Source organism: Littorina saxatilis, linkage group LG15 (genome assembly GCF_037325665.1).
Source record: "Littorina saxatilis isolate snail1 linkage group LG15, US_GU_Lsax_2.0, whole genome shotgun sequence".
NCBI lineage: Eukaryota > Metazoa > Mollusca > Gastropoda > Littorinimorpha > Littorinidae > Littorina > Littorina saxatilis.
In genome coordinates, this window is record NC_090259.1 from 22472557 (window position 1) to 22494580 (window position 22024).

Genomic DNA, 22024 nt, shown 5'->3' on the forward strand with positions numbered 1-22024 from the left:
CCCACATCTTACGTCAGCAGTCGTCAGCGACAGCTGCTTCCGGCTCAGGCCGGAAGTAAAAGGCTCACTGGCTAGTGTTCGGACTACGTTCACGTCCGGTTTGAGCCTTGCCTTATGTCAGCAGTCGTCCGCGGCAGCTGCGCTTCCGGTTCCGGCCGGAATTGTAGGTTCACCGGTAGTGCACAGGCTGCTGTCACGTCCGGTTTGGGCCTTACCCTACGTCAGCAGTCGTCAGCGTCAGCTGGGCTTCCGGTTCCGGCCGGAAGTGTAGGTTCACTGGTTAGTGCTCAGGTTGCTGTCACTTCTGGTTCGAGCCTTTACCTACTTCAGCAGTCGTCCGCGACGGCGCCGCTTCCGGTTACGGCCGGGAGCGTAGGTTCACTGGTTAGTGTACAGATTGCTGTCACGTCCGGTTTCGAGCCTTGCCCTACGGCAGCAGTCGTACGCGACGGCTGTGCTTCCAGTTCCGGCTGGAAGTATTGGTTCACTGGTTAGTGCACAGGCTACTGGCACGTTCAGTTCGAACCTTGCCTTACGGCGGTGGTCGTACGCGACCTCTACGCTTCTGGCTGCGGACGGAAGCGTGAGCTCACCGGTTAGTGCACAGGCTGCTGTCACTTCTGGTTCGAGCTTGCCCTACTTCAGCAGTCGTCCGCGACAGCTGTGCGTCTGGTTCCGGCTGGAAGCGTAGGTTCACTGGTTAGTGCACAGACTACGGTCACGTTCGGTTTGAACCTTGCCTTATGTCGGCGATCGTACGCGACCTCTGCGCTTCTGGCTCCGGCCGGAAGTGGGGGCTCACTGGATAGTGGACCTGCTATGGTCCCATCTGGTTTGAGTCTGGTTTTTTCGTCAGCAGTGCCCTTTGGGCTTGCAGGCTCCCTGCCTCAGGCGGATTAGCAGCTACCACACACTTCGGTAGTGGGTTCTGCCGTTCTTCTCACTTCCTGTGCCTTTGGTCTTCGACGCCTCTCATCCTCCTCTTAGTCAGGGGTGAAGTTTGGCCGTTGACTTGCAGGAAAGGGGCTTCAGGCTCCGGCCTTCCCAGCTTCGGGACATTAGCGGCTTAGAGGAAGTTGCCTTTGCCCAAGATGTCCCGGAATTTGCTGTCGTCTTTTGCCCCTCGGCGTGCACCTTTGCCGGTCACGCCGGAACTTCTTCTTTGGGGAACGTTTCGAGTCCCCTGCTCTCTGAGCAGACTCTCTTCCCCTCTGAGGAAGTGGGCAGACAGCTTTTGGAACTTGCTTCCATTTTGGAGACACTCCTTTACGGAGTCCTTGGCGCCCTTTACACTCAGTAAAGAGCAGGACGCAGGGGATGCTTTCTCCACCTTTGCTAGGGCGAATTTAGAACAGAGAAGGCCTTCCTCTCTGCACAATGCCCATACGGTCATGTTCAGACGGGACTTGTTCCTCGCCCATTCCTAGTCTGTGAGGAATCAATGAGAGACACCCTTAGTTCTTCACCCTTGGTGGATGGGTCTCTCTTCGGCCTCCTGGCCTCTAAGGCCTCCTGGCCTTCAAGTCCTCCTGGCCTCCTGGTCTCTGAAGCCTCCTGGCCTCTAAGGCCTCCTGGCCCCCAAGGCCTCCTGGCCTCTAAGGCCTCCTGGCCTCTAAGGCCTCCTGACCTCTAAGGCCTCCTGGCCTCTAAGGTCTCCTGGCTTCCTAGGCCTCCGGGCCTCTTAGGCCTCCAAGGCCTCCGGGTCTCCAAGGCCTCCTGGCCTCCAAGGCCTCCTGGCCTTTAAGGACTCCTGGCCTCTAAGGTCTCCTGGCTTCCAAGGCCTCCTGGCCTCTAAGGCCTCCAAGGCCTCCAAGGCCTCCTGGCCTCCAAGGCCTCCTGGCCTCTAAGGTCTCCTGGCTTCCAAGGCCTCCTGGCCTCTAAGGCCTCCTGGCCTCCAAGGCCTCCTGGCCTCCAAGGCCCCCTGGCCTCCAAGGCCTCCGGGCCTCTAAGGCCTCCGGGCCTCTAAGGCCTCCGGGCCTCTAAGGTCTCCTGGCTTCCAAGGCCTCCCTGGCCTCCTGGCCTCCAAGGAAATAAAGATTTGTAGGGACCTTCAGGTCTCTTCTTTTGCTCTTCAAGCTTTGAAGCAGCAAAACGGGCTCTACCTAAGCAGACTCAGCTTGTTCAGGCTAAGTCCTCAGCTCAGGTTTATCCGGAGGGGTTCTTCCTTTCACAGACGTCTTAGTCGGTGTTTTTAGGGAACAACAGCCGGCATTAGGGCTTCCGGGTTTTTTAGCCTCGGCTGGTGCAACAGCCATTTCATCCGTTGGTGGTGTTGGTTGTTGTTTGCTCTTTTGGACTCGGTCCTAGTGGGTCTTTCGCCGGTTTTGACTCTGTCTTTCTCTAGCGATCGGACTTGTTCTGGTGTTTCGTCCAAACTTAAGGTTTACTTGAGTTGGCCTCGGAAGTTACATTCAGATTTTACTGAGTTTGCATTGGTTTTAGCAATGCATGGTGAGGGGTCATTCTTGTGGCCTATCACTTTTCTCAGCTTTATTGGCTAACCCTCCCCTTTCGGTAGAGGTCTAGTTAATTTCCTGGTTTCTTGGTGCGGGCTTTCAGCCCAGCATCTTTGATGGCAGGTCTACGGGCGTTACGGCTCTCAGCCTTAGCCCGTGTAATAGTCTCCTGCCTGGCATGGGCGACTACGGTCTCCGTGTCTCTAGAATTTGTGTCTTCCTCTTCTCCCTCATCCTGCCATGAGGCGAGTCGGGTCGACTTCCGGTGGGGTTGGGTTGCCTGTTACGGTCACCCCTCTACCACTTGCAACTATTACGGACTCTTGCCTTTTGTGTTCCGTGTCTGATTCTCGGTTCTGAGGTATCAGACGTGTTTGGTTTTTCAGCCAGACTCAGGAATTTTCTGGGCTCGGTCGGCCGCGATATTTACTTCGGGCTCTTCTTCTTAAGGCTGGTTAGCTTCACGGTTTTCTGTTTTTCCTTTCCAGTCTCGTTTCTGTTTTGGGTTTTTGATTTTCTTTCATTTACCTACAAGCAGACTGCTTTGTGAACACTCTGACTTTAGTCATTTCGGTTAGAGTCACCGGTCACATCAGGCTTTGGCCACCGCGATCTCCGCCCTGCTGGCGGCTTACACTTTTCGTAGGCCGCTTCTTCCTCTGTTTACCTCCCTCTATGCTTCTGCATGGACTGGTAGTGGACTTCTGGTGACCGTCTCTTCTGAGATTTTTTCTTTGAGTTTGACTCTGGTTTTTTGTACCCAGACGTCTCTCTCTCTTTCTCGGAAACAGGTCACTCCTCTCTGGAGCTGACCGTTATCTCTCCGGCCTTTCGGGCCTCTCTCCATGCCAAGGCTTTTAACTTTGGCATGATTGTTTTACGGTCCTGGGGAAGGTTGGTGCTTTTCATTTATGATCGGTCAACCTTACGCTTAGTCGTTTCCAGGGTTTTTGGCATTTCCTTCCAAGAGTAAGGGGGGGGGGGGGGGGGGGGGGCAGCTTGTCTGTCCCTCTACTCGGCTCGGGTTATTCAAGACTTGAGCCCCTTTCTGGGCTGTTTTTTATGGTTCAGGAGATGGGAAGAAGTGCTGAGCACAGCTTACGGGCTCTCTGATGCTTGGCGTAGCTATCGGCTATCTTTCCCCCAGGCTCAGCCCGAGCTCTTTTTCCAGGGCCTGGGCCTCCTCCTCGGCCGTTTTACGGTCTGGGAGGTTGGATGATGTCCTGCACACAGCTTACTGGTGCTCGGCTTTTGTCTTTATCAGTTTCATAGGGAGACATTGCTGCCTTCTGGCAGTATGGATCTATCTGTAACGATGGATCTAGGTCCCTTCCTGCTTTGGTGGCAACGGGACAATGCCTCTCCAGAATTTAAGAGTGAGTTTGATCTTCTTTGATCTTACCCACCGCCTGGTTGAAGTTATCTGCAAATCATGTGATTCGGCGTAAGAATATGTAATTATAATCGAAAATTTTTATCTAAATTTTGATTTGATTAATATACTTACCCGAATCACATAAGTAATTCCCTCCCGCCTGCCCCGCTCGATCTTTTTGATATTCTATTAGTCGATTGAAGGGGTATCACGTGACCAGCACCATTGATGACGTAGTGTGCTGCATGGGACGTAACCCAGGGTGCCAGTCATGCTGGTGCAGTCACTTTTTTAGTTGGGGTTGCTCCCCTTATACCTAGACGGGGTAGCTTTTATCATAACCTAAGCATCGAAGTGGGTCAATGCAAATCATGTGATTCGGGTAAGTATATTAATCAAATCAAAATTTAGATAAAAATTTTCATTTAATTAATATACTTACCAACTCACATAGTAAATGCCCTCCCAACCTACCCCGCAATCGTTTTTTGACTCACATGCGAAGCAAAAGTGAGTCTATGTACTCACCCGAGTCGTCCGTCCGTCCGTCCGGCCGGCCGGCCGGAAAACTTTAACGTTGAATATTTCTTGGACACTATTCAGTCTATCAGTACCAAATTTAGCAAGATGGTGTATGATGACAAGGCCCCAAAAAACATACATTGCATCTTGACCTTGCTTCAAGGTCAAGGTCGCAGGGGCCATAAATGTTGTCTAAAAAACAGCTATTTTTCACATTTTTCCCATTTTCTCTGAAGTTTTTGAGATTGAATACCTCACCTATATATGATATATAGGGCAAAGTAAGCCCCATCTTTTGATACCAGTTTGGTTTACCTTGCTTCAAGGTCAAGGTCACAGGAGCTCTTCAAAGTTGGATTGTATACATATTTTGAAGTGACCTTGACCCTGAACTATGGAAGATAACTGTTTCAAACTTAAAAATTATGTGGGGCACATGTTATGCTTTCATCATGAGACACATTTGGTCACATATGATCAAGGTCAAGGTCACTTTGACCCTTATGAAATGTGACCAAAATAAGGTAGTGAACCACTAAAAGTGACCATATCTCATGGTAGAAAGAGCCAATAAGCACCATTGTACTTCCTATGTCTTGAATTAACAGCTTTGTGTTGCATGACCTTGGATGACCTTGACCTTGGGTCAAGGTCACATGTATTTTGGTAGGAAAAATGTGTAAAGCAGAAGGTCAAGCATGTGAGTCGTATGGGCTTTGCCCTTCTTGTTTGTTAATGGTTGAAGGTGGTGTTTCATTGGGAATGAGTTTGCCGGTGATATGTGCCGCGCATGCGCGGGCTACCGGTGAGGGGAGGTAACTACCAGGGCCTTGTTGTCAAGGTTTTGTTTTGATTTGGGGGTTACCTCCCCCTGTTTCCAGGGTTAGTACTTCAATGTCTTACGCATCAAACTGAAGTTAATGCTATTTATGTGAGTTGGTAAGTATATTAATTAAATGAAAATTTATTAAGAAATTTTCGATTTTGTGTGTGTGTGGTTGATTGTGTGTGTGTGTGTGTGTGTGGATGTTTTATTGTGTTCATCTGTGTGTGTCTGGGTGTCTGTCTGTCTGCATGCTTATGTATGTGTGTGAGTGTGCGTGCCTGTGTGCGCGCGCCTGTGTCTGTCTGCCTGTGTGTCGATCCGTCTGCCTGCCTGTCTGCCTGTGTGTTTATCCGTCTGCCTGCCTGTCTGCCTGTGTGTCGATCCGTCTGCCTGCCTGTCTGCGTGCTTGTGTGTGTTGGTAACTCCTTGTTTCATTATGGATCATTTAGGATATTTGAACCCACACAGTGCGCCAGATGATTCCAGACTACTAGTGTTAGGAGTATACTCTTAAAATAAATGTTGCTCTTTTATTCTAAAGCATTTGTTTAGGCTACAAAAATTGATCATTGAATGTTCTTATTACAACCAGATTGCGATACTGATTCACAAATGTTGCAGTATAGATCTTCACTACTACACACACGCACACATATGCTCGCATGCATGCACGCACGCACACGCACGCACACACACACGCACACACACACACACACAAACACTCACTCACTCACTCACTCACTCACTCACTCACACACACACACACACACACACACACACACACACTCACACACTCACTCACACACACACACTCACTCACTCACTCACTCACTCACACACACTCACTCACACACTCACACACACTCACTCACTCACTCACACACACACACACACATATACACACACTCACTCACTCACTCACTCACTCACTCAACACACACGCTAACATTTCCACTTGCAGAGTTTGATCGCCTGGTGTCCGAGAACAAGGACGCAGCGGACGACGCCCTAAAGAAAGTTCCGGAGATTGAGAACATGATTAAGCAGGCCGAGGACACGACGCAACAGGCTCGCAATGCCCTGCAGAACGCAGAGTACGAGGCCAGGGAGGGGCTGAAACTGGCTCGGCTCGCTGAGGAAACCGCCTCGGAGGCTTCTGCTGTGAGTAGAGATGACATTCACTTCCTTCTTCTTTTTCCTTTTTCTGCGTTCATGGGCTGAAACTCCTATGTACACTTTTTGTTGTTGCATGAATGGGGTTTTACGCGGGCAGGCCTCTACTGTGAGCATAGATGACATTCACTTCTTTCTTCTTTTTCTGCGTTCATGGGCTGAAACTCCTGCTACATTTGTGTTTTTGCGCGAATGGGGTTTTACGTGTATGATCGTTTTTGCCCCCACCATTTACTTAATTTGAGTGTATGTGGGAATTGTAGTTTATAAATGCAGAAGAAGAAGAAGAAAAAGAAGAGGAATGGAAAAATAAAATGGGGGGGGTGGGATATAATAGCTGTTATATTGCTTCTACCCTAAAGACAGTTTTGACATCAACAATTAAAATGTTTCTACTGTTTGTAAAAATGAAAATAAAAGAGATTGTTTCTACTGCATGGGTCTGTCTCTTGGGTACAGACAATGCAGACATCAACTGGATTCTGTGGAAAAACTGCGAAGCGATAGCTATCTGTTTGATAAAAAACCAAAAAAACCAGATGATGTCTACTTGTGTATGGTAAAAATGCAAAGTGATAATTATTTAAATATTTGATGATGAAAAAAACCCCAGATGGTATCTTCTCAGCAGAGCTGACAAATATTTGCGTGTGTATTGTAAAGTGCAAAGCGATAATTATTTAATTATTTGATGACAAAAAAAACCACACCCAGCTGGTGTCTTCTAAGCAGGACTGACAGATTTGTGCGTGTGTGCTTGTGCAGGAGGCGCGAAAGATCCGCGACGAGGCGCGCGACACGAAGGCCAGGGCCGTGACCTTGAAGGAAGAGTCGGAGGACTTGTCACTTGAAGTGGAGGACGCTAAGAACAGCGTGGAGAGATACGAACAGCAGGCTGACGCTGATGAAACGCTCATTGAAGAGGTAAGGGGGTGACGTGGTCAGGGGGTGATGGGGAAAGGAAGGAAGGAGGATTGTAACAATAATGTTAAAAAACAAAAGAATTCTGTACTCACTGATATAACAATAAAAACACCAACAAAACAAAAATAACACTGAAAATACTTTATCGTCCATAAAAATGAATACTTTTAAAGGGAACATTTCCTGGACACTTCAAACATCGTACAACTTTTCTTTGACGAAAAAAACAACAGCGACAGTTGAACCTGTTTGTACTGACCACCCAAGGGACCAACCAGAAGTGGTCGTTATATAAGCTTCATATTGATTGATTGATAGACAGGTGGCTGTTACGGAAAGGTAAATTATGTCCCCATATTTGAATGACTGTCAATTAGAAAGACTGTCAGTGCCAAGAAACCCCTATGACAGGAATCTTCAATCCGAAAGTCTACGAAATTATTCAAACAAATGCCTTTTATAGAAAGCTTGAACAAAGCCCGCATTTCAGAATGAGTTCGCATTTTGCTTGTGTTAGATGTACCCATGGTTTATATGTACAATTGTTGTGTATGATTCCAGGCGAGGAAGAAGGCCCGGGCAGCTCAGCTGACTGCAGATGAAGCAGCGTCCAAAGTGAACGAAGCTCTGGATCAGGTCACCAGCATCAAGAACGTCCTCAGTGAGTAGCATACCTCTCACCATAAGTTCTGTTTTGTTTGTTTTGTATACTGTCAGGCAGCTCGCTTTTCCCAGGGAGAAAGCAGCCCGAATTTTTATGAGTGTAACCTCACAGGACTATATGAATCTTAGCCTTCTCCTTATCTGTGTGTGTGTGGAAGAAGGAGGGGAGGGGGCTATGTGTGGGGTGTTTGGGGGTGAGTGTGTGCCTGGCTGAATGTGTATGGGGGTGAGTGTGTGGCTGACTGAATGTGTGTGTGTATGGGCGTGAGTGTGTGGCTGACTGAATGTGTGTGTGTATGGACGTGAGTGTGTGGCTGACTGAATGTGTGTGTGTATGGGCGTGAGTGTGTGGCTGACTGAATGTGTGTGTGTATGGGCGTGAGTGTGTGGCTGGCTGAATATGTGTGTGTATGGGCGTGAGTGTGTGGCTGGCTGAATATGTGTGTGTATGGGCGTGAGTGTGTGGCTGACTGAATGTGTGTGTGTATGGGCGTGAGTGTGTGGCTGACTGAATGTGTGTGTGTATGGGCGTGAGTGTGTGGCTGACTGAATGTGTGTGTGTATGGGCGTGAGTGTGTGGCTGACTGAATGTGTGTGTGTATGGGGGTGAGTGTGTGGCTAGCTGAATATGTGTGTGTATGGGGGTGAGTGTGTGGCTGGCTGAATGTGTGTGTGTATTGGGGTGAGTGTGTGGCTGGCTGAATGTGTGTGTGTTTGGGGGTGAGTGTGTGGCTGGCTGAATGTGTGTGTGTATGGGCGTGAGTGTGAATGGGATTGATTGTGTGTGAGTGTTTGTGGCTAGGTGTGTGCTTTGAGCTAGAGTTGTGCATGTGAGTGTGTGGCCATGCCATCATGCCTGCAACTGTAAGGCTTCTTTTTAAGCCTACTGTCTATATGATACTTACCGAGACAGTACTATTCTTGCACATTATCTATTATAGGCCGAAAAAATTGGACAAAACGCTGAGTGGGTACAATTATCTCCCATAACCATGCGCCACCGTGGATCCCAAGCACTGTCCGAGTGCTTCCCCCTTACAGGATGTAGGTGGCGCGTCCTCTTTCTTTATGAGCTGCAGACCCTCAAAAAGCCCATAACATATCAAGAGGGGAGGCGGGAGGGAAACTCTAATAGTACTGTCTCGGTAAGTATCATATAGACAGTAGGCTTAAAAAGAAGCCTTACAGTCAATATAACACTTACCTCGACAGTACTATTCTTGCACAGAATACCAGAGTGGTGTGAGGGTGATATGTAGAGTATTAAACTCCTTAATCAAAATCACTTAAATCCAAGGATTAAGATACCCAGGCAATTTTCGAACAGTACTACCGTAAAAGAAAATATACCCAAGAAACATACCTTAGACTGACGTGACCATGCTGGCAACCACTGCTGTGTGGTGAACTCAATGTCAAAGTCCAGGCCACTCAAAGCTTGAATACCACTGAGTCTACGGCAAGTGGCTAAAGCGATGAGGAACAATTAGTCTTAAAAATCAGCAACTTGATACTGATGCCTGCCAGGGGTTCAAACTCATTGCTACGCAGGAGTTTGAGGACCAGAAAGACATCCCCCTTGGGAAATGAAACCCGAGGTTTAGACACCGCTGCATTGCTAATACCCGAAAGGACATTAGCGATGAGGGAGGACCTGATCAAGTGTTCAGATCTGCGACCAGTAGCGGCCGCAATCGTGGAAGCGATGGCAGATCTGTATCCAAGAAGAGTCTTAGAAGAAAGACTCTTCTTTTGATACACTTCCACCAGGAAGTTGGCCAAGTCCTGTGTTGAGGGATAAAGCGGCTTTATCCCCTTGGACAAGGCGAAGGTGGCCCAAGCTCTCCAGCGTAAGTCGTAGAGCTGATTAGTTGATCGCCTCTTAGCGTTCAAGGAAAACTCTACTGAACTCTTGTGCAATCCTAGTGCAAGCAGTTTGGAGCGCACAAGAGCCATGCGGTCAAGCACAGACTCTCTGGACGTGGATGAGGGAGGCATGATCGAGGCTGGAGCAGACCTCCCCCGTCCAGATCCAGAGGTAGAAGGTCTACGTGGGTGAGACCGCAAAGATCTGGAAACCACGGAGCTGTTGGCCAGTAAGGCGCGACCAAAATCAGTCTTGGTCGTTCCTGCAGATATTTTGCCAGCACCCTCGGAATCAGAGATGTCGGGGGATAGGCGTAAGCATCGAGGAGCCTCCACAAGAGAGTGAATGCGTCCAAGTGGAACGCATTCATGTCTCGAAAGGGGCTGACGTACCTGGGAAGCCGAGCGCTGAATCGAGTTGCGAACCGATCGATCAGAGGACGGTCCCACCTTGCCCACAGACGCTGTAGAACGTTGTGAGCGATGGTCCATTCTGTGGAGAGAACCTGATCGCCCCGACTGAGAATGTCGGCCAGGGCGTTCATTTTCCCCGGAACGAACTGGACTGACATCCGGACCTGATTGGTCTGGCACCAGAGCAGAATCTCCTCCGCCAACAGGGAGAGGGACCGAGAATTGGTGCCCCCCTGGTGGCGAAGGTAAGCTAAGCATGTGGTGTTGTTGTCCCCGTTGAAAATCAGAGGGGCCAAGGACAGGCCGAATGGGAGGGCCCGAAACTCGAACACTGTGCCCTCCCAAACGAACCGGAGCAGATGTCGGTACCCCGGGGCCACCAGGATGTGGAAGTAAGCATCCTGGAGGTCCCAGACATGGCCCAAACGTTTGGCCGGATGACCAACCGGACCGACGAAGGGGTTTCCATCTTGAACTTGCACCTGTGAAGGTACAAGTTCAAGGTGGAGAGGTCCAACACCGGCCTGAACCGGCCGTCCTTTTTGGGGACGGTGAACAGGCGGGAGCAGAACCCCCGAGAAGGCTGAGAAAGGGGGTAGACCGCCTTCTTCTCGACCAACGAGTTCACCTCGTCCTGAAGAGCCTGCCATCTGGCAGGGTCTCGAGGAGGGGGGAACGTCCAGGGTAGAGCGGACAATGGAGGTTGTGACGACAGCGGTAGAGAAAACCCCGACCACACCACCCTCAAGAAAAACTGGTTGGAGACCAGTCTGCCCCACATGCCGCGGGCCCGAAAAAGGGAACCGACGGACGAAAGAGGGGCAACTTGAGGGGGCGTCAACGTAGGGCCGGGACTCACTGAAAATTCTGCTGGCGGGCAGGCGCAGGCTTGCGACCACCCCCCCTGGTGGTGGTGCTTCCCCTTACCTGTCTGAGCACCCTTCGTCTTGCTTGGGAACGCAACAGGCGCCTAAGAGGAGGAAGAAGGAGGCAGTGAAACTGGCTTCTTCTTCTTCTTCTGAGGCTGGGAGCTGGAGGTGACTGTAGCACTTCTCTTACTCCCCGCCGCCGTCGCCGAAGCAGCGAGGCCAACCATCAGAGAATCAGTGTTCCTCTGGCGTGTGGACTCCACCACAGAACGAACAGTGTCCGGATGAAAGAGGGAAGAAGGCTGAGGAAACGTGTTCCTCAGACTCTTCCTCATATCCGGAGGCACTATAGAAGTAGGCAGAAAATGATCACGGAACAGGGCCAATAAAGTGGACCCGTGTTCCAATGGCCAATTCTGCCGCAGACGTCACGCACGATCGCACGGCATGCAAAGCCCGATCCACTCGAACCGTGTCAAGGACCCGAGTGGAATCGGACTCTGCCCGATCGGGAGGGTTCAACAGTGTGGACAGCGTGCTCATCCATGTCAAGGCCTGTGATTGGGCCTCGATTGTGGAAGAAACGGTGGCCTCAAGATTGTGGAACGAAGCAGAGCTCAGTTCCACCTTCTTGACCGAAGGCACCTCCCCAACGAACACATCACCGTCAGCCCCACCCTAAACACTCGAAGTCTGGAAAGGGAGAGTTCGAGAGTCAAAGGGAAAAGGGAGGGACGAAACAGATTGGACACGAGGAAACAGTGGAGGTGCGCCTCCCAAAGGAAAGCATGGCACTGAACCCGCGTCCTCCCGAGGAACATAGGTCGCGTTTGCACGTGAATCTGTACTCCTCAGGCGATGTGCTGCCGCTTCCACCGTGGCACTAAGACTAGGGTGGAACGCGAATTGCCGGCGGACGGATCGTTCATAAAACGAGCCGCCGGCAGACGCGGCGTGAGCCTCCCACGCCCGGGCCGAAGCGGACTCAAAGGACGAGAGGGCGTCTCAGGGAAGGACGTCCTGAAACTGTTCAAACGTCCTTCTAGCTGTGCGAGGACGAGCCTCCTGCCTCTCGTCCTCAGACCCCGGGTCCAGGTCCTGTGTGTCAACACTAGACGACAGACGCTTAAGAGAGGCATCCGTGACGTCAAGACGCCGCGTGATGTCTGTCATGTACTGTTGGAAAGTACGAAGCATAGCTTCGGAAGTTCCATCAGAAACCGGCAAGAATAGAGGATCAGTGTTAACCTCAGGGCGACCCTGATCCTCCTCCCTATCGTCCTCCGACTCACTCTCCTCTTCACTTCCCGACAACTCCTCAAAAGCAGGAGTGTAGGGAGCTTGAGGGGGAAGAGCCGAAAGCGATGAAGCAGGCTGTGAAGAAACGCCCACAGAAGCAAGAGGCCGCGAAGACCCCTGCCCCAAAGACGAAACGTCTGCAGCAGCCGAAGGGGGAGAAAAACAACAACCCTGCGACTGTTGGGTCAGCCCAGCCAACGAACCCCCGCCATTTATAGACTGAACAGGAACCCATCGGGTCTGATCAGAAAAGAAATGATCCGGTCCGGTCGGGGGTGCCGATCCGGTCCGGTAGGGTGGTCCGGTGTTCCGGTCCGGTGCCGGACCATCCGGAGGTCCCGTTCGGCACCGAACCATCGTACCCACAGAAGTGTTCGGGTGGTTAGGTCCGGACGTGGACATACCGTACCATACGGACCCGTGGTCCGGTATGGTCCGGTTCGGTGCCAGACCATCCAGACCAACAGAGGTGGTCGGGTGGTCCGGCACCGGGCCATCCGGACCCGTAGGTCCGGACCCGTAGGTCCGGACCCGTAGGTCCGGTACCATCCGGAGGTCCTGTTCGACATCGAACCATCCGTACGCACAGAAGTGTTCGGGTGGCTCGGTCCGGGCGTGGACGTACCGTACCATCCGGACCCGTAGGTCCGGTTCGGTGCCAGACCATCCGGACCAACAGAGGTGGTCGGGTGGTCCGGACCGGTCGGTAGGGTGGTCCAGTGTTCCGGTCCGGTGGTCCGGTCCGATGGTCCGGTCCGGTCCCGTACCATCCGGAGGTCCCGTTCGGCACCGAACCATCCGTACCCACAGAAGTGTTCGGGTGGTTCGGTCCGGACGTGGACACACCGCACCATCCGGACCCGTAAGTCCGGTGGTCCGGTGCCAGACCATCCGGACCAACAGAGGTGGTCGGGTGGTCCGGTCCGGACCGGACCACCGGTCCAGTACCGGACCATCCGGACCCGTAGGTCCGGTCCGGCACCATCCGGAGGTCCCGTTCGGCACCGAACCACCCGTACCCACAGAAGTGTTCGGGTGGCTCGGTCCGGACGTGGACATACCGTACCATCCGGACCTGTAGGTCCGGTTCGGTGCCAGACCATCCGGACCAACAGAGGTGGTCGGGTGGTCCGGACCGATCCGATAGGGTGGTCCGGTGTTCCGGTCCTGTGGTCCGGTCCCGTACCATCCGGAGGTCCCGTACGGCACCGAACCATCCGTACCCACAGAAGTGTTCGGGTGGTTCGGTCCGGACGTGGACCTACCGTACCATCCGGACCCGTAGGTCCGGTATGGTCCGGTTCGGTGACAGACCATCCGGACCAACAGAGGTGGTCGGGTGGTCCGGTTCGGACCGGACCACTGGTCCGGTACCGGACCATCCGAACCCGTAGGTTCGGTCCGGTCCCGTAGCATCCGGAGGTCCCGTTCGGTACCGAACCATCCGTACCCACAGAAGTGTTCGGGTGGCTCGGTCGGACGTGGACATACCGTACCATCCGGACCCGTAGGTCCGGCATGGTCCGGTTCGGTGCCAGACCACCCGGACCAACAGAGGTGGTCGAGTGGTCCGGCCCCGACCGGACCACTGGTCCGGTACCGTACCATCCGGACCCGTAGGTCCGGTGTGTTCCGGTTCGGTGCCAGACCACCCAGACCAACAGAGGTGGTCGGGTGGTCCGGTCCCGACCGAACCACTGGTCCCGTACCGTACCATCCGGACCCGTAGGTCCGGGGGTCCGGCAAGGGCCAGAGGTACTGTCCCGCACCGGACCCTAAGGTCCGGTACGGTCCCGTACCATGGGTCCCGTCCGGACCAAACCCGGAGGTCAAGTCCAGTCGGGACCCGTGGGTCCGGTTCGATCCCGACCCGTAAGCCTGGAACGTTCCGGACCCTTGGTCCGGACCATCCGTCACCCGAACACCAGACGCTAAGGAATGGCGTGGGGTCAAGACGGTCCGGTCGGAGGTGTCGGTCTGAGCAACAGAAACAATGTTCCCGTCGCCCTGACCATTCGACAGAAGTACCACGTTCTGTCGAACACCTCCACGTCCAGTAACTAGTCGGCCGGAGCGTCTTAACAAGAGGGACAGCCACCAGTCACACGGACGTCAGAGGAAACCGTAGTAGCAGTGGTCGTAGGCACGAAGCCTGAAACACCTGCCCCCACAGGACCGCCCTGAACGGGGTCAATTCGCATCCCAACCCCAGCGGGGAGGGAATTCAGAGACCCCGTCATCTCCTCCGATCTCCCCCCCCAGGAGGCCGAAACTACTGTCGAAACAGCAGCAGACGACCCAGCGAGGGAGTTCAGAGGAGGACCCGTGTCCCTCCTGGCTTCCACAGCGGTGGAAACCGAGGAGGGCACAGGAGAGGCACCGGAAAAAGGAAGATTTTAATGCCAACTGCACCCGGTGTTCCCAGGCGGTCACCCATCCAAGTACTAACCGGGCCCGACGTTGCTTAACTTCGGTGGTCGGACGAGAACCGGTGTTTACAACGTGGTATGGCCGTTGGCTGTCAAAACCTGAGTCTCTCCAGTAGCCCCTAGATCGGATTCACCAACCCCCAAAGAGGGTTGGGAATCGACCTGCCCCCGGATTCGAGCCAGGGAGGAGAAGGAAACCTTCCCCCCAGGCTTGAAACCGGGAGGAGCTGAAGCCTGAGACTGAGGGCCGGACAACGGCGTCGAAGGGGGGGAAGCCTGTTCCACTGAAGGAGAAGGAGAAAGAAGCTTTTTCTTTCTCCTCGACCTTCCCCGAACCTTCGACGGCGCAGCCCCGCCCGAAGTCCCAGGCTCAAGCCCAGCCTGTTTGAGCAAGCTCGCATTGATCTTGCTCAAACAGGCTTTCTCCGCCCTCCCTCGCCGCAAACGCAAAGCGTTTGGGGAGGGAGAGTCGGAGCGCCGAAAGATCCCCTTCTCCGTGCGTAAAACATGACGCTGGGCGCCCGGAGAAGGGTTGCCCCCGGCAGACTCTGGTTCCGTAGAACCAGAGCCCAAAACAGGACGAGACATCCTACCTCGCCCTGTACGTACCCTTAAAGACCGAGAATTAACAAAATTCAAAGAAAATTTAGGTCAATACTCAAGTGAATGCGGCGAAACGAGAAGCAGACGACCGGTCACCACGAAGTAGGACGGGAGGCACGCCGAGTCCGCCACACAAAAACGGAGGCACAAGTTGAAGGAAACACAACGTAGCCTCAAGCCAGAAGTGGAATAACACACAATAATCCAACAGGTGATAGTCCACACAGAAAAGAAGCCTCTTAGTCCAAAATAATCCGGGAGCGTAGCAGAAACACAGCCGGTCTGACACGCGCGAAAAAAGAAAGAGGACGCGCCACCTACATCCTGTAAGGGGGAAGCACTCGGACAGTGCTTGGGATCCACGGTGGCGCATGGTTATGGGAGATAATTGTACCCACTCAGCGTTTTGTCCAATTTTTTCGGCCTATAATAGATAATGTGCAAGAATAGTACTGTCGAGGTAAGTGTTATATTGACTGTTTGTTTGTTCTTTCACTTGACTGTCCAGATCCATTTTTCTCACATTTCTATCAATGGTTTATATCACAGTAAATCAACCTTTCTAGACTTAATAAGTATATCTGCACTTTCCTATTCTGCTGCTTGTTTTCCTACAGTAAGCCTGGTATAACCAACATTTCAAGAACTTTTGCTCAGTGGTTTGTCACAATGCATCAACCTTTAGAAGTAAAAAAAAAAAATTTTAAAAAAGACTCACTGATTCAGCTTTAGCACATTGACCTGACAAGATCTTCAAGATGCGTTCTATAGTGGAACATGCCTTCTAATATCCCCCGATTAAAACTGTTTATTGTCTCTGATTTAAGGTAAAGCATGTAAATGAGAAATTATGTGTACAAACGGAAAACACACAGTTACCATGTTTGTTATCACGTGTTTATTGATTGATTAAAATTTTGGGGGAAAAAAAAAAAAATTAAGACTTCCCTCTTTTTAAAACCTTACTTTTTCAGATTTTCCGTTCATAAAATCTGTAAATTAACCCCTGTGTTATTAAGACTCCCTCCTGACTTTTTCAGATCTTTGGAGGTCTTACAAGGGGGTTCCACTGTATTTGAATGTTCTCACCAATTCCTCACCTCTCTTTCCCTGCAGCATACCTAGAAGACGTGGACACGCAGAGACTGGGGGAACTGGAGGAGGAGCTAGACCGCCTGGAGAAGGAACTGGCACAGGCAAACATCGACGCCGAACTCGCCACGCTCTCCGAGCAGAACGAGAAAATCAAATGCTGGCGCGACAAGTACGAGACGGACCTCTCCCAGTTCCGCAAAGACGTCGAGAATATCGCTGCCATCCGCGACTCGCTGCCGAACGATTGTTTCAAGAGCATTGACATTGAGTCGCCGCTTTTCAACGGCTGAGCACGAAGCAATCAGGGTGGATGGGAGAGGGCAAGGGGAGAGGCAGAGACCAAGTGAAGTTTTTGGTCTGTGGGTGAAGTCTGAGACTGTAAAGGGGGGGTTTGGTTAAGGGAGAAAGCTCCTGGCTAATGTACAGTCAAATCTGATGCAATGGTTGTTTTGTTGGAGGGTTTTGATGGTGGCAGGTTCTATACTTTGCTGTAGTGTTGGACCAAAGGCCAGGCTTAAAATGTTGTTGTATAGAGGTGTTGTCTTCACTGTTGAGAGTTGTAGCACAACTGAAGAAATTATATGAAAAGTTTGATGGAAACACTATGGGAACAACTGAGCCACAAACAAATATTGTGTCAAATTCTATGCCAGAGAAACAAAACAGTACAAAAAGGGGGGAAAAAAGAGAAAATGTCCTCACAAGAAAAGGACTGTTCACCCAAATAAACAAAAACTCTTGCAGGTACAATTATTTATTTGACATTGAAGCAAACCTCACCACCCCTGTCCCTGCCTTCTCTCTTCCGCCCTGTAGCCATCTCGGTACCATTGTTGAGTCTTCAGAGAAAATTGTTTTGCAGCTGATATTTGTGATCTGTATGCAGCATGGTTGAATGAGTTTTTACATCATCTGTGGAACGAGTGTATGTCTGTGCATGAATGCAAGCGATCTTGGTGATTTGCATGGGTTGTTTTCTCTTCTTTTTTTTTTGCAAGACGATACTGATGTACGTTTTGTTGCTAACCAAAGACAATCGTCAGGGAAAGTTAAGCGTAAGACTTTTTAGTATGGTACATGTGTTTTTTTAGCCTTTCAACCCCAAAGCAAGTTTTGAAGACAGAGCACTCTTTTATTCTGTTGGATTGTGTAGTCGGTGACATCCCAGGTAGTAACACTGACAGTTTTCTGGGTTTCTAGCAGAGCAGGCAATTTGTGCAGTATGAGGCTAAATATGAAAAAATCCATGTTTTCTTTTTTTATCTTTCGTTTTTGTTATGTCTTGTTCTGTGTACAGCAGTATAAAAGCCACAATACCTCATCTGAGTAGAGGCATTTGAACATCTGGACTTTTTTCAGGGCACAGTGGTTTGATAAGTACTACAGACCACTTTTTCTCTCCTAAATCCATTAATTGATTCTTATAGGTGTGTAACCGTACCTGAAAATGAGCGGTCTGGTTTTGTCAGTGAACAGCAATGCAACAGGGTCTGATTGTTACGAGTAGTTCTATGTTTGAACCTGGGTGGTACCGCTTATGGAGTAGAGGGTCTTTATGTAGGCCTCATGTCAAGTTACCCAGGAAGCTAGATAGTAAAAATGTCTATTCACCCCCCGCGGGTTAGGGGGAAGAATTTACCCGATGCTCCCCAGCATGTCGTAAGCGGCGACTAACGGATTCTGTTTCTCCTTTTACCCGTGTTAAGTGTTTCTTGTATAGAATATAGTCAATTTTTGTAAAGATTTTAGTCAAGCAGTATGTAAGAAATGTGAAGTCCTTTGTACTGGAAACTTGCATTCTCCCAGTAAGGTAATACATTGTACTACGTTGCAAGCCCCTGGAGCAAATTTTTGATTAGTGCTTTTGTGAACAAGAAACAATTGACAAGTGGCTCTATCCCATCTCCCCCCTTTCCCCGTCGCGATATAACCTTCGTGGTTGAAAACGACGTTAAACACCAAATAAAGAAAGAAAGAAAGTGTCTATTCGGACGTAGCTCAAAGGTGCCTATATTGGAGATCTTTATTCAGATGACTGGTACGATTGAAGAAATTTAATAAATTTGCTCACGCTTTGCTCAAAGCTATGGACCACTTACCTGCATTGTCATTGGTGCATACTCTTCAACATTTCCTTGTCATGTCAACTTTTGCATTGTCATGGCTTAATTTTATTCATGAGTAAAATGTGATGCACAAAGTAAAAATTCCTTAAGTAGTCCCCGCCTATGTTCAATGGGTTGGGGTTTTTGTGTGTGCAAAAAAGCAGCCTTGGGCATAGTTGGTATTCAGAAAAAAAGCAGAAAAAATACACCCCAAAAAGCTTTTTTAGTGCAGGGCTTTGTAAATAAAATGTACTTTTCATTTTTGGGAAATTATGCAGTTTGCTTCTAGTTTGAAGTGATCAATTGCTTGACCTCAATTTGCATAATATGAAATGTGTTTTCTTGTGGAAAAGATCTGATTTCTAATTATCTTATTGTTGACCTTGAATTCTGATTACATTACAGCTGACTTGGGTCGCAATATATAAAAGTGAAATAGCAACAAAAAAACAGTCGCGAACTGCAGAACAAACAGAATTATAGGCCATCATCAATTGCGATCAATATATCGTTGTCAAGGACTACTCAGCTGTTTACTGGTACTCTAAATGATATTAAATCCCTGTCCGTGTGATTCTGATGTATTGTGTGAGTGTTAGTGGTGACTGTTTATTGCATAGTACTTACAGGTTTATATCCTGTATTAATATTGACCTATGATGCTAGTGCTACCAGCTATACTCACGAGGGGACATCACAAATGGCAACCGTGTAGAGCTGGGATCTCTGTTCTGTAATCGATTTAAGCGTAATCTCTTTGAAGTATTTCTGTCTTTGTTCTACCTTATGTATACTTACCGTACACTTTACATGGTGCTATTACAACTTGTTTTTCATTTTCTTTTTGTGTGTGGTCTTCGTTTGATGTACTGGTATGTCTGTGTACATGTGTTGCTTTCCAAAGGCATGTCTTACTGTACAGATAGTTGGCTGAGTTTTATCATTTTAAAATCTTAGCTGTGCTTTTGAGTAAAATGAAAATGATCAAAACCAAAACTGTTTTGTTATTGTCACGCTAAAAAGGGTCTTGAGAACAAATTTATGAGAATACAAACTTGGTTTTATAGTTCTCTCAATGAAAAAAAAGCTGAACAAGTGTGAACAAACGTAAGACTTTTGTACAAAAACACGTTTTTAACTTAATGCTGCTGATTATAAGCATGAATGATTTGTTGTTATTATGTGTGAATATATACATCCATGTTTGTGTGCTTTATGTCAACCAGGATTAAGAGGAATGTAACAGCACGTCTTGTTTATGCCAGAAGGCCAGTTTTACTTAAATAAAAAATTATGTACACATGGTTTTCATTTGTCGTTTTGTTCTCGCTGTAGGGCAAATGTATGTGCAAGGTTTTTACAAAAGAGTGATGTTTAATGACATGTAAAGCAAGGATATTTAGAGCTAGCATTATCCTATAGCTCATTTGCCATTTCTGAAGATAGATGCCCAAAGTAAAGAGGAGAAGAAATAAGATTGGAGTGTGTAGCTGAGTTAAAAATTAAGACTGAAATATTCTATCCCGTCGGCAGTTGTGGAAATGCTTAAAATGAAATCCTTAAATAGGTCAGAATTTAGTTCATGAGAAGAAGAGATCTTTTTTTAAATGGATGTTGATGGTATATTTATGTTCTTACATTACTCTGCGCCACATTTTTATTCTGACTCATATACCACATACATAACTCTGCATTTGATATTTTTGTCTTATAAGGAGTTATTTACCGGCTACATGAAGTTTTAACCTTCACTATTCGTCTGAGAAAATTCAAACTCTGACTCCGTAACAAGCCTCTAACATTCACTTAAGGTGAAATTGATATGCATGGAAGAGGCGGAATATAATTGAATAACTTATTACCGTTAATTAAGGTTGAACTGTCTCAAAAATCAGATAGTTCACATGTAAATTGGCTAACTTTTAAGAACTCAGTGGGAACTCTTTGTGAAGAGATTTTAAGAAATTTGGGGTGACGCTATACATGCAGCTCTATACAGATCTATGCTCCTAAACATAGGGTACCGAGTCGCCCACAAGATGCATGGGTGGGATTCTTCCGGTAAATTCCGGATTCGTAATGTCTGTGTCGACGTTTTTTGGGTTGTTAATTATACAAATCCTTCAGCGTCTGGCCCCCCCCCCCCCCCCTCTCCCCTTAAAATTCTTCAGGATGCATGACATTTTTCAGTCCCATCCATGAAGGTGCAAGAATGTACGCCACACTTCAGAAACAAAGTATAAAACCCGGATCTCAGCTACCAGTCAACTACAAATAAGGATAACAAGTTTAATGTACAAAAAGGCCTTGGCGACTCAGATTTTCCTGATTACACAGCGTCAGTTAAGATCAGTCTTTACCCCTTTTTGCCTCCAACTGTGGCATAGTGAAGGTTAAACTGAGACTTAAACAGAAGGACAGCGTGTAAACAGAGTAATGTGTGTGTCAGATGAATCGCATTGCATTTTTCTCTCGTCCCTTAACTGTACGTTTTGTGTGCATGTTGGCATTGTGTGGCGAGTCGGTGATGTTGTTGTATACTTGGCATGAAAGTTTCGGGGCACTTACACATTCTTCAGTAAAACGGAGCCACTCTTGGTGGTTGTTTTTTTCTGACTGAGGTGGGGCAAAGTGAACGTCAACCCCACCAATCTTGAACAGAGCAGCTACAGCACTTTTCTTCATCCCAGTAAAATATCAACCAAGTTATGTCCTACACAAGAAAAGGCAGTAGGCCCATTTTCCGTTCTGAATTCTACTTTTAGTGAAAAAATGTGGTGCACTTGTCACTTAAGAATGGCCAGATGAATTGTGTGATATATGTTTATGTTGTACATGTACTTCATGTGTCATTATGTGTCCCGTTTTGCATGTGTGTACTGTCCCACCGTAACGCATGTACATGATGTGTCATTTGTCCTACCAGTGTGCTGTTGTACAATGCTTATGTTCAGTCAGTGTACAGCATGCGTCGTCTTGTCTCGATTCTCAGTGTTCAAGCTGTACATGTATGCAAATATCCAGCCAGTGTACATTGTTGAAAACATCTACTTACTATTAAGTGTATCATGTTCTTTGTATGCGTACGTTCAACCAATGTATGTTTTTACAACATGCTTTTGCCTGTTCTGTCAGTGTACAGCTAGCTGTACATGTATGCTTATGTCCAGCCACTGTACACAGTTGTACATGCTTACATCCAGCCTCTGTACATTGTACAACATTGTTGTTGTCAACTGTTGACCTCAGAGTGTAGTTGCAGGTACTGTTCACTGCCCAGGCTGTTTCTTATATGGACATTTTTTTTTTACCTCTTTGTACGAATAAATCATCTAGCTCTTGTAAATGTTATTTTGTATGTGTTTTGTCTGAGACAGAGCAGAGCAGAGAGAGAGAAAGAGAGAG

The 22024-nt window shown here is 48.9% G+C and overlaps 1 protein-coding gene and 1 non-coding gene across 2 annotated transcripts in view; one reads left to right on the plus strand and one right to left on the minus strand.

Moving 5' to 3' along the window:
* Window positions 1-21970, plus strand: part of LOC138948825 (laminin subunit gamma-1-like) — an 80018-nt gene extending 58048 nt beyond the window's left edge. Inside the window, exons 25-28 of the mRNA XM_070320453.1 lie at window positions 6141-6340; window positions 7118-7276; window positions 7838-7937; window positions 16536-21970. Coding sequence (XP_070176554.1) covers window positions 6141-6340; window positions 7118-7276; window positions 7838-7937; window positions 16536-16804 — 728 coding nt within the window. The 3' untranslated portion in view covers window positions 16805-21970. The remainder of the gene's footprint in view (window positions 1-6140; window positions 6341-7117; window positions 7277-7837; window positions 7938-16535) is intronic.
* On the minus strand, window positions 14788-14906 carry LOC138949560 (5S ribosomal RNA). The gene has a single exon (XR_011450337.1). It is a non-coding gene; the product is annotated as a 5S ribosomal RNA (ribosomal RNA).
* Window positions 21971-22024: the final 54 nt, after the last annotated feature.